The sequence below is a fragment of the Limulus polyphemus genome, unplaced genomic scaffold (assembly GCF_000517525.1).
Source record: "Limulus polyphemus unplaced genomic scaffold, Limulus_polyphemus-2.1.2 Scaffold6929, whole genome shotgun sequence".
Classification (NCBI taxonomy): Eukaryota; Metazoa; Arthropoda; class Merostomata; order Xiphosura; family Limulidae; genus Limulus; species Limulus polyphemus.
Genome location: NW_013672539.1, coordinates 2,893 through 15,128, shown reverse-complemented (window position 1 = coordinate 15,128; position 12,236 = coordinate 2,893). Strand labels below are relative to the sequence as shown.

At 31.7% G+C, this 12,236-nt stretch overlaps 1 protein-coding gene across 1 annotated transcript in view; it reads left to right on the top strand.

The window, feature by feature from the left end:
- LOC106474189 (contactin-associated protein-like 3) overlaps positions 1-12,236 on the top strand; it is a gene marked incomplete at its 3' end in the record, with an annotated part of 40,876 nt that overhangs the window by 26,087 nt on the left and 2,553 nt on the right. Inside the window, exons 9-11 of the mRNA XM_013934880.1 lie at positions 3,236-3,409; positions 5,696-5,918; positions 7,929-8,033. Coding sequence (XP_013790334.1) covers positions 3,236-3,409; positions 5,696-5,918; positions 7,929-8,033 — 502 coding nt within the window. The remainder of the gene's footprint in view (positions 1-3,235; positions 3,410-5,695; positions 5,919-7,928; positions 8,034-12,236) is intronic.

Sequence of the window (12,236 nt, the reverse complement as noted above, 5' to 3'; positions counted from 1 at the left end):
AGATCAATGGTAAGGCAATCACTGATTGGCATGTCCTTTAGCCAATCAGGAAACGTCACAGACCTACTGAAGGATGTGTAGGTATAGGAATTCTTTTTGGTGGCAAAGGACAGGCTTATGTGTTTTAATAAAGGTGGCTTCCAAAATAGAGAAATGAAAGGTCGACTGACCATTTGCAATAATTTCAAACATGCTATCTGTGTAGTTGTCAGCACAAGTTAGGTTAACTAGTAAATGCTGGCCAATCACTGATTCACATTTTGGTGGTAGAACTTTTGTTTTACAGGACCGACATGGTAAATTCTTTACTTTCACACTCTTAGTTCTTATGGATGTGGGTACATGTTATTTAATTCAATTCTGCAATCTTTGTGAAGTGCGACCTATGTACTGACATTTGCAGTGACACGAGAATTCATAAATAACCATACTTTTCTGTGTGGTAGGTATCGCATCTTTGTGTGTTGCAGGCAACAACTTACGTGTGGAATAAGCACAGTAGGGGTTCACTGCAGGAAAACATATAGTAATTTTCGTTTTCAATTGTTTTTCAAATTTTGTTGAGGTGTTGTCAATCCATGGTAGTTTTAGGTAAACAGGACACTTGTTAGGACCAAATTTTGGGTCAGTTGAGAAGCTCAAAATTTTCCTTGAAGTAATTTGATTGATGACTACCCATTTTCTAGTAAAATAGCTTTAATTGTCTTCAATTCGAAATCTAGTTTAGATTTTGAACAGATAACTAGAATCCAATGGACTAAAGTAGCAATAAAGTACATTTTGGGACTGAAAGAACCCCATCGCATGTATTGTCCTGTAAAAGTAGGTTTTCTGTATATACTGGTAAAAAAACGAAGGTCGTCTTTTTCAACTTAAACTTCTAGGAATGGTAAAGAGTTATGTTGTTCCTTTTCAAAAGTAAATTTGAGAGCCAAGTGCAACGAGTTTAGGTCTTGTAAGAAACACTCGCATTTCTGCTCATTTTTGAAAATGGCAAATGTGTCGTCTACATAGCGGAAGTAAACAGCAGGTCCGATAACTTTGTTAAATAGTTCTTTTTTATGGAAACCAAAGAAAATATTGGCTAAGGCAGGTTCATGGCGACTCTGTTAACCTGTTGATACATGATATCATTAAAGCTGAATTCCACTGAACGTGTCGCAGTATTCATCAGTTCAATAAACAGGTCCATAGGTATTGGAGGGCACTGAACTTCTCCCCCATACAAAGTATCTGCACAAATTTTGATGGTTTCTTCCAGGGATACATTAATAAACAGGCTGACGTGGAAGGAGCACAAAAATGATTGTTTAGGGTCAAGGCTATGGTTCTGTATGGTTGTAGCAAACTAAAAAGCCACTTCACTGATTCATGTTGTGCAGAGCCAATCATAAACAAAATCGGGTGGAGTGGTACATCCTTTTTGTGTGTTAGAGGAAGGCTATGTTATAAGAATGTTTGTTATGATCGTGTTTTGTTTTTTGTCTGGTTTTCCATCCGTTCATCAATTTTGGAATTGTAGTGGCACAAGCGAATCATGTTGAAAGATGAAAGAAATTTTATAATTTTTGACCATAGGTTGCGATAATGAATTTTTACTTTAGAATATTGTCGAGTTCACCATTCAAAAATGCACTTTCAATTGTTGAACTATGTCTTGTCCAGGATCTTGCAATGCAATTACTAATAAATTTTGGTACAACTCATTTTAGAAGTACACATGGAAATTATGTTTTACTTTGATATATCTTAAATTTGTCGACCCGTATTAAAAATATATAGCTGATAAAGTATCACACACTAAGTTTGATCCAGTCATTAGTAACCACCTCAGGACATATAGAAAACAGCTGATTGAAAGATCTTAGTTTTTATCCATAGTTTGACCCAGTTATTAGTAATCACTCCAGGACATATAGAAAACAGCTGATTGAAAGATCTTAGTTTTTATCCATAGTTTGATTCAGTTATTAGTAACCACCTCAGAACATGTATAAAACAGGTGTATGAAAGGTTTATTTTGTGCTAAACATGGGTTACAGTAAAATGAGCTAAAGAAACTTTTGTATTACTTGTAAAGGTATGTGTGTAACCAACTAACAATATTATCCTGCTTTTACCCTCTTCTAGCAAACATGTAAGTGTGATATTGGAAAAAATAATCTGCCAAGGTTTCTGTATGTTTTTTGTAACAAAAGAAAAACTTGGTATTAACAAGTGAAACATAACTATGTTTGAATTAGTTTGAAAACTTTCCATAATTCCTTTCAACAAGAACACTATCTTTTTGTACTAGTGTTATCAGGTTTCTTGCATACTGTGAGAGTACTCTCTTGTTTAGGTGAAATCATTTAGAATCTATTTCTCACACCAAGAGGAATATAATCTTCAATATTAGTGATCATCAGTCTGAGTTGGTTAAAGATTCAAACCTTTTAGCCCGATGAGCTTTGATGTTGAGCTACGGCTTAGAATTAACTGTGTTTGTAATCCTATTTTATATTATTTGTATTCAGAACTTCTTTTTTTGTTATTTAGTGATATATTTGTTGCACTTTCTATCCTAAATAAGTATGTAAGTATTTTAAAGATTTATCACTGAAAAGGATTACAACATTTTTTTCCCATGTTAAACTTCTCAGTTGTTATGATTATCCTTTACTTTTACATCTCTGAGATTTTGAAACCTAAATTGTATCTCATTGAATTCTTCTTGTAATTTTATAAGCATTATAATGGCTTGTTTTTTAACAGTTACTTGTCATTACTGAGAAGTTTAGGTTATTGTTAGAGTTATGTTCCATCAATAACTTGTGTATCAGTATAATTATATCAAGTTGGTTGTAACCAAGACATAGTACCTGTGTATCACAAGTGTGCCTTTGTCATACATCAACACTGTATGAGATGATCAGGATGTTGAAAAGTTTAAAATGCTGTTCCTATTGTTAACAATATAAAATCTATTTTAATTGAGCATAGTTTATATATGTTCACAGTTACCTAATTTTTCTTGACTTTAAGTTAAGGATAAACATAAGTTCATGTGTAATATAAAAAATATAGAAACTGGTTTCTGTGTAGCAGCTAATCATATATGTAAGCCTATAAAAAAACATTACTCGAGAGCAGATGTTCACAGGAGTTGAAGCGTTTTATGACCTGGATTACATTAAACACGTTTTGTACTATATAAGTTTCTAGACAACTAAAGATAGCTAATTTTCTATTTCAGACACTCAAGAATATGTCATAACTTTTAAGACGTATTTCTCCTACTTGAAAGTACCAGGCTGGCGTAGTGGTGATCTGGCATTTAGTTTTCGGACATCGTCCAGTAGAGGGATTATACTCTACCAACCTCCGCTTCACCCAGGACATGGGTACTTTAGAGTCTTGCTTACAGGCGGTGAATATACTTTTAATCAATTCTTGACTGTTTAACTGGATACTGACAACATCTAATAAATGTGTTAGTTGTGAAATTGTATTATCAGCTGTATTTTAGTATACATACGCTACTTTTGAATTGACTTAGACTGAGCTACTTATTAAAGAACTTTCTTTGTGCGAATATATTTTTTTAATCGTAAAATTGTAGTAAATCTTTGACAGAAAAGATCACCAGTGGGTATAAGTCAGTATGACATTGTAATTAAATTTAGGTAGTTGAAAATAGAGGTTAAGAGTGACAAGTTTAAGTTACTTATAAAATAGAAGTTTTTATTTGAATTAAGGTATGGGTTGATTAATAAGTAATTCTTCCCTATCAGAAGTATTTGAACATGTGATATAATTGACATATCCTTTTTATTGTGCGTCAGAATGCTGTGAATTAGAGAATATGAGAGAAGATAGTTTACTGGATGCTGGAAAATTAATTTGTGAAAGTCAGAATGCTTAGTGTTACATAGTGGTCATAGTTTTATCTCCCTTTTTGGTGTGTGTGTGTGTGTGTGTGTATGTATATATATATACATTGTTTAAATGTACGAGGAAAAGATGCATTTACAAGGTAAGAGTACTAGAAAGTGGCCAGTAGCAACTAACAGATAAATACTAAGTATTGTATATAATGTTACACTTGTAGAGAAATATTCCTATGCTGAATGTATTAATAGAGAAAATTTCATTTGATGCAATTACACTGGTATTAAAAATTAGCCAATGGAAATAAAGTATTTGAATTATTAAGACAATTGTGAGAAATAGCTGTGATATTTGAAAGTTTGGAATGGTTTCCTTGACAACAATAAGAGGTTCGTAGATCTAACATCTGGAAGGACTAGTGTAATGTTTGTTGCTGGTGTAATGAAGGTCAAGACATGGTAAGAAGTTAACCAGAAATGAACACTATTTTAAAGAGGCAAGAATACTTTGACATTCAAGGCTGATTGAATGGCAGAAAGGACTACTGTGTTGGTGGATTTGAGACTAACTTGTTAAAATAGAAGAAAGGATTAAACTTTATTTAAATTACAATAAACTGAGCTTAAAGAACTGTTAGCTGTGTTGAAAATGGGAAATTCAAACACCCACACAAACAGTGAGTGCCTATAAATTACAAGAGTGAGGACAAAAACAAAGAAGAAACTTCCCTACACATCTTAGCTGTTGTCAGCAACAGAAACAAACTGGACTGAAAATGACAAAACTGCATTCATGATTCATTACAGCTGAACAGTCACAATTATCCAAAGGTATGTCTGTTACAAATCAATCCCATAAATACAAGAGTAAGATAAAACTACCCCAAAAAACAATAGCCTTCTTGATTGAAACACTATTAGGTAAGTGACCTTGACTAAATTGTCCTAATGAGAACTCTGTAATAGTTAAAAAAACAACAACAAATGTGATTATAAAATATGACAGTGAGATGTATGTTATCTGCATACCGCATAGCTACCATATGAAACAGAAGTAAAGTTTCAATAGTAAAACATTTGAACTACAAATAAAATATAGCTAAAGTTAAACTTTGGGAAAAGTTTGAAAAGACATATACTAAACTACTGGAGTTGTTGCATATGTTACATGAAACATAAGAATTGTGGGATATAAACATTAGATCTGAAACCTATACTTGTGTAGGATATGTTTTTGTCAGCAAAAGTGAAACCTTTATTTCAATGTTTGATAATGATGTAGTCTATATTTGCTATCTAGCTCATATTAGAGAAGCCTTTGGTGTTGTTTTAATATGTTGATATTTGTTGCAAAAGCTATTGATGTATTAAAATTTGGGCTTGCATGCACTTGTGTCTTGTGATACATAAGTTTGTGATAGTATCCTATTTCTTTGATTTGGTTGTTTGGACAACTTTTATTCACTGTACATTCTTGTTTTGAATTATTCATTACTTAGTTTTATGTCGTGTAGGACAACTAAAAGTGTTTTAACTGTTGGGTGTGAACTTTTCTAGGTCAAAAATAAGGCTATTAATAGAAACTTTCACGTTTTGTTTTTTTCTTATAAATTTTGTTAAATGTGTTCGATCTTTTATTACAATACAGCATATCTTTATGTTGATGTAGGGAATAAAGAACTTAATAAGCCACTTCTCAAGTTACAGAAGGTAACCATTGACAGTGCTAAATGTATTCTATTATCATCATCCTTATTTCATTGTATTACTTGTATTGGTTATTAATAAATATTTTTAGAACTTCTTTCATTACTTTCTTCATGTAGACTATGAATTGGCTTTTGAGTTTGCTGTGAACAATAAACTTGTGAGCAAGAAAGTCCTATCGAAAAGAAGACTAAACTCGGGTGAGTGGCAGCAGGTGTGGGTAGACCATGATAATCGTCACATGAGGTTCACTGTTAACCTGGAATCGTATATGATGGATCTTAAAGGGGATGAAGAGGTTGCCATGTTTGAAGGCCCATTATATGTTGGGGGTGCTCCAAAGTGAGTTTTTTTTGTTTTTCATCTTTTATATATTGTGTACCACGGTGTCTGTCTGAGTGTTCATCTGTCTTCAGTTTGAAAAGCTGCGCACGCAGACAAAGCTGAACATTCACTTTTGAGCTGATGGGAGAACAGGCATGAATAATATTGATGGCAAATTTTATTTTATAAGCAGGATATTCTACACTAAATTTTTAGGAATTAATCACGCTATCATTCACATTTCAAAATGTGATGTAACTTAAAGAATAAAAATGTAGATTTACCATATGTTATTGTTGAGTGGCTCTTAGTATGACTGGAATACTCAACAATTACTTTTTGTGTTGGATGTTGTAAGTAGCTCAGAGCTTTGTCTATGAGTGAAACCAAGAGTGCATCACAATTAACCTTTTTAAAGTCCATGAAATAATTTAAATTGATAGATTAACTTAAACTTTTCCCATCACTCAGGACAGGTCAAAGCTTAAATGCTAGTTAATGTATTAAACAATTTGAAAAAGTATTTGATTCTTCAACATAACTAAGATTAGTATGCTGATATTTTTTCAAATGACTAAATTATTACTGTTATGTATACTTTCTTGAATTGTGCAGAAGTAAACTTTTATGTTAATTTGACCTTTGAAGATTAGTGTCACCATATGCCAGATAATGTCAGCATTATGTATATTACTTTACATTAGAAAATACTTTATGCCACGTACCAACACTACTTACATCACATAATGTAAGAAAATATTCACACTACTTATATCACTTTGTGCCAAGAAATACCACCTCTATTTATATCACTTTACGCCAGAAGATTCCAATACTAATTATATCACTTTACGCCAGAAGATTCCAATACTAATTATATCACTTTACGCCAGAAGATTCCAATACTAATTATATCACTTTACGCCAGAAGATTCCAATACTAATTATATCACTTTACGCCAGAAGATTCCAATACTAATTGTATCACTTTAAGCCAGAAGATTCCAATACTAATTATATCACTTGGAGAACTTCACTACTCTAGTTTGGCTAGAATTTAAACAGATGGAAAGTTTTACTTTCTACTCTAACATGGTTAGATCTTTGTTAGAATAGAGGGAATAGTTCGAGTGTATATAAATTTTGTGTTTTACTCTAACGTGGTTAGATCTTTGTTAGAATAGAGGGAATAGTTCGAGTGTATATAAATTTTGTGTTTTACTCTAACGTGGTTAGATCTTTGTTAGAATAGAGGGAATAGTGTGAGGGTATATAAATTTTGTGGTTCACTCTAACATGGTTAGATCTTTGTTAGAATAGAGGGAATAGTTTGAGTGTATATAAATTTTGTGTTTTACTCTAACATGGTTAAATTATTGTTAGAATAGAGGGAATAGTTTGAGTGTATATAAATTTTGTGTTTTACTCTAACATGGTTAGATCTTTGTTAGAATAGAGGGAATAGTTTGAGTGTATATAAATTTTGTGGTTCACTCTAACATGGTTAGATCTTTGTTAGAATAGATGCAGAATGTTAAAGGAATCTTGTTTTCTACTTAAATGTGGATAGAGCTTTGTTAAGTTAAAGGAGATAGACGTAGAGTTTTGAAGTCATCTACTTTAACATGGCTAGGACTTTAGTATAGGGAGTAAGATTTGGAATCTTTTAGGAAGGTGCCTTGTACATCTTGAATCAAAAACTTTCAATATGAATCAACCTGTTTTTGTGTATATTATAAGGAGATCCAATCCACATTAAACTTTAATTAAAACGTTGTACTAGACTTAAAAATGAATTTGAATTAAACCAAAAAAGACAATAATTTGTAATGAGAAGTCCAAGATCTGTTTAAACAATACACTTAAAGATGTATTTATTTTGGTACTTTCAAAATATTAATTTTTAATATGTTTAAAAAATAACTTACAATTTTCTATTTCATCTACACATTATACTTGGATTTACTTTATAGAATTTTATTGATTTTTTCTTCAGTTCTAAGAATACTGCTCGTATATTTCTTCTAGGCATGAAGTTGTAGACTTGGAGATTAAGGATGGGTTCATTGGCTGCTTCCGAGGTCTTGTGGTGAATGATAAAGTTGTGGATCTCTATAAGTACTTGACAAAAAGGTGCTGATACCATTTGTGTGTTATGTATATTACTCTCTCGCTACGAGGTCAATTGAATTGACTGGCCTTGTAACCATTTTGTACTTGTTATAGTTTTCATACTATAACTTTTAATGCATTCATAAAATTTGGTAGACTTGTAGTAAACATTACAAGTCTTTTCTCTACAAAAAAATCAAATTTTTTAATGAAGTATTTTTACTAAACATTTGTCCATGAACATGTATATATATAATGTTTCTATATAGTAGTCTGAGTGCAAAGTGATTTTCATGTTAAGATTAAAATACTTTTCTTTGTCTCAAAAAATAGAAAATTTTATTTGCGTAATCTCTAAAACCTCCTAAATAAATTTCAAACGTTTTTTCAGTAAAACTTTATATATATTTCATCTGTTATTTTCTCTACCATAACTTTATACAAGGTTGCTCAATTTCACAGACTTCTTAACTACCAAAAAAAAAAATCGAAGTAAATCAAAATTGCCCTTTTATTTTTTCAAGAGTGTCTTCATTGTAATATGAAACCATATTTGTTTATCCTAAATAGCTTTAAACTCATAACAGTATACATATGTTTATACTTAAATTGTATTGTTTTATTGCCTTTTGAAACCTGTCTAACTACTATTTGTGCCATTATAAGTTGTAAATCACTTGGTGAATGTTTAGATCACATTGTGCTATCGAATTACATTATGCGTGAGCTACTCACAAAAAATTTTTTATTATGTTATTATTATTGCTTATTTCACCTAATCTAACCTTAACTTTTTTTTTTCTGTTAACTGATGATGACACTTAATCCTACTTTTTTATACCAGTGGTAGTACTGCACTAAATATATTTTTATTTAATTAAATAATGCACTAAAGAACACAGTATAATGGGTGTGTGGGCAGGCTGTAGGTTTATTCATTGGGTTAGACTGTACTCTCGTTACAAAAAAATTTATTTGGATTTTGGGTCGTATTGTTGTGAGAAGTGCACACAAGCCACAAACTCGAGGAAGTTTACATGTGCAATAAAGAACTCACAGAGACAGCTGAATACAAATCACATAATTTCTTTATTTATATGCTGTTAAACAGTTTATTTATATTGAAATTCTGAAGGTTATCTTGAAACAACACTAACTATCAATCATTGAATTCTTCACTTTAAAAGTCTAGATGTTCATTAATAAGACCTTCTATTATGTTCAATGACACAGACATCATTAGTTAAGTTATCAACTAAATTAATGTGAGAAATTCTCTTAGTCGTAATCTGTGTAACATTAACAATTCTAAGATATCTTTCAGTAGTTCTAATATAAGTGTTATCAAATCTACTATTTCTTTAGTACAGTTAGTATTCTTCACTTTTCTCTCTTTATACATGATACATTATTGAACCTTAAATGAAACTGTTAGACTAAATCAGAAATAGCATAGTTACAAGGAGTTTGTGAGGCAAACTTCTTATAGATTCTAGATTACTGCCATCTTCTGGAGTCAGATCAGGTCTTTGAGCAACTTGATAAGTGTGGAAAAGTTGATGTTTGGAGTCAGAAACATGGAATTGTATGCACAATGTTTAGTGTTTTTCCAGTTGTTCAAGAAGTTTAGCAGATCTACTTTCAAAAGTAGTTCTTTTAACTCAATTGGTACAAGTGGGATCTTCTAGTTACATGTGGACTATTTCATCAGACTGTAACCAAAATCCACTTTGTTATTGGTCCTTACAGAACTTATTTCTGTCCCTTATCTAATATCTTTCACAAAATCATCCAAGACAATTAAATTAGATCATATAGAGACAAACCATGTAACTCTGGCCTCTTCATTAAGAGTATGTCACCCTTGTCTTTCAGTGCCGTCCTGTTAACTGCCTTTTTTGTGACTTTGGTTAATTTCGCCATGTGTTTTATCTAACTTTTGGGGTTTTCTCAACATACCACATGAGAATTGGTAGCTGTGAATTCTTGCACATCTGAGGTCATGATTGGAATGTGTCCCAGGCTAACTCCTGTGATGGGCTTCAAGCCTGCATCTTCATTATTTGGTATTGTGGTTCACTAGAGTCCATGTTTTTCTTATAACAGTTTTCTTTTTTGACCTGCTGCTTTCTCCATACTATATATTATAGGCATTTTAAAATATATATGTACTTCTTGATAACCATTAGATATGTATATACTTAGTATTTGTATTCCACAAATATTTCAATCCTCCCTCTTTAGGAAATTTTTGTCTCTTATAAAAATTTATCACAGTCTCCTTGATCTTCCTCTGTCCAGGCATCTAACAATGCTTTACTCTGAATTATTCTAAAACTAATTATTCCATTAGTATATTTTTTACATAAGATTAATAGTCAACACATATCAATTAACTGTTATTTCTTTATATAACTTTTCCAAATAATATCATATCAATTTACTAGTATATAAATCAATCAGAATTTCATAGATAAAAAAATATATTATGTACAGGTATATGTTTCCTTATTTTTATTCAAAATGCATGAAAAGTCAAAACGAAACACCAAAAGAAAAAAAATATATGTATTGATACAATTGAAAACAATATGTGATTATATGTATATTCAGATAATACCATAATAATATCAATTTCTACACCCACTAACAAAAATCAAGTACAGAATGAAATAAAAGTGATTCTTAACATATATTGATTATATGTTGGTTACACATTAGTTATTTATATTCTCATTACAACAAATTAGTATTACAATAAAACAAAAATTCATGCTTTGCTCTGTAAAGCATAGGACATAATAGAGCAACGGCTCACCCAGTCATAAAGAAAACAGGCCATTCAGATGCAGCAATGCTCATTGGACATATGGTGGTACTTACACCGGGCTGCTTCTGTTTGGGGCCTGTGATATTTAGGGTAACTATATGCTTCTACATTTACACAAGGTAGTCTGTAAGTTTTAACACGCAACATACTCAGTTAAGTTGACACACTATGGTATTTCTATAGCACTCCTGCCTCGCATTGTTTCATTCTTGCTTTGTGTCAATCCTCGTCAGATTTATGTTACATTGGTCAGTTTCACGAGGCTGACGTTTCTCTTTAAATATTGGTTTCAGGTATTATACGATCTCTATTTCACATATTAATGGATAGTCTCTTTCTTCCATATTTCTGTGCACCCATTCCTTGCTCTCGATGATAAATCAAGCTAATCTTATTGATGTTGCCTATTAATTTGATTACTGATAATTTATGTTTATGATCTACAAACCTCTTCAATTTGTTTTTTGTCTATTCCAAATTCGTTATTGATCTAGTAATTACCTGGGGCCTATTTAAATTTGCAATTCAAAGTCAGTTAATTCTTCTACCTCAGTAGTTTTAGAATATGACAAATTTCTATTATCTGTTGATTATCATAAATTATAGGACATTCCTTTCTATTTTCGTCTAATTGAAATGTGCAAAACCTGAAGCATCTGTACATAAAATTCTAGGTATTCCTAATCTGTTTTATCCCTAGGCTATGTTGTGAAAGAAGGATATATTTTATCTCAGTGGTGAAAAGTATGGCTGCTTAAAGTTTTGTTTAGCTTAACCCTTTTGCAACAGACTTGTATTTTACATGATCTTATAACCATCATGTAACAATAGATATATACAATACTGTGCAAAAGTGTTTGGACAAAGTCAAAAACTACATTTCAAGCTACTTTCAAAGAATAATGGAAGGTAAATCACAGGTGAAACATCAACATTTTATTAATCTTCATAATTAGTTCAAAGAAACTCAGTGGAAGTGCTTGAGTTCAACAAATAGTTAATATTTTGCATGTCCCCCTTTTGATTTAATCACTACAGACAGTCTTTCAAGCATTGTTGCAACATATTTAATCAAAGTGTCCTTTGGGATTTTATTCCAAATGTCTAATACACTCCCATAAAGTTTCTTTGGAAGTAACTTTTGATTTGGCAAGTTTTTGATCTATCAAGTCCCAGGTCTGCTCAATTGGGTTGAGATTGGGGCTCTGTGTGGACCATTGGATCATTTGAATGACTCCAGCAGCTTCTTTCTTAGCTAAGTAATTTCTGCATTGGTTGAATGAGTGTTTGGGGCCATTATCTTCTTGGTAGTCGAATCATTTACCAATAATACACAAACCACTGGGTATTCCATGACGGATCAGTATCTGATGGTACTTGCACTGGTCCATTAT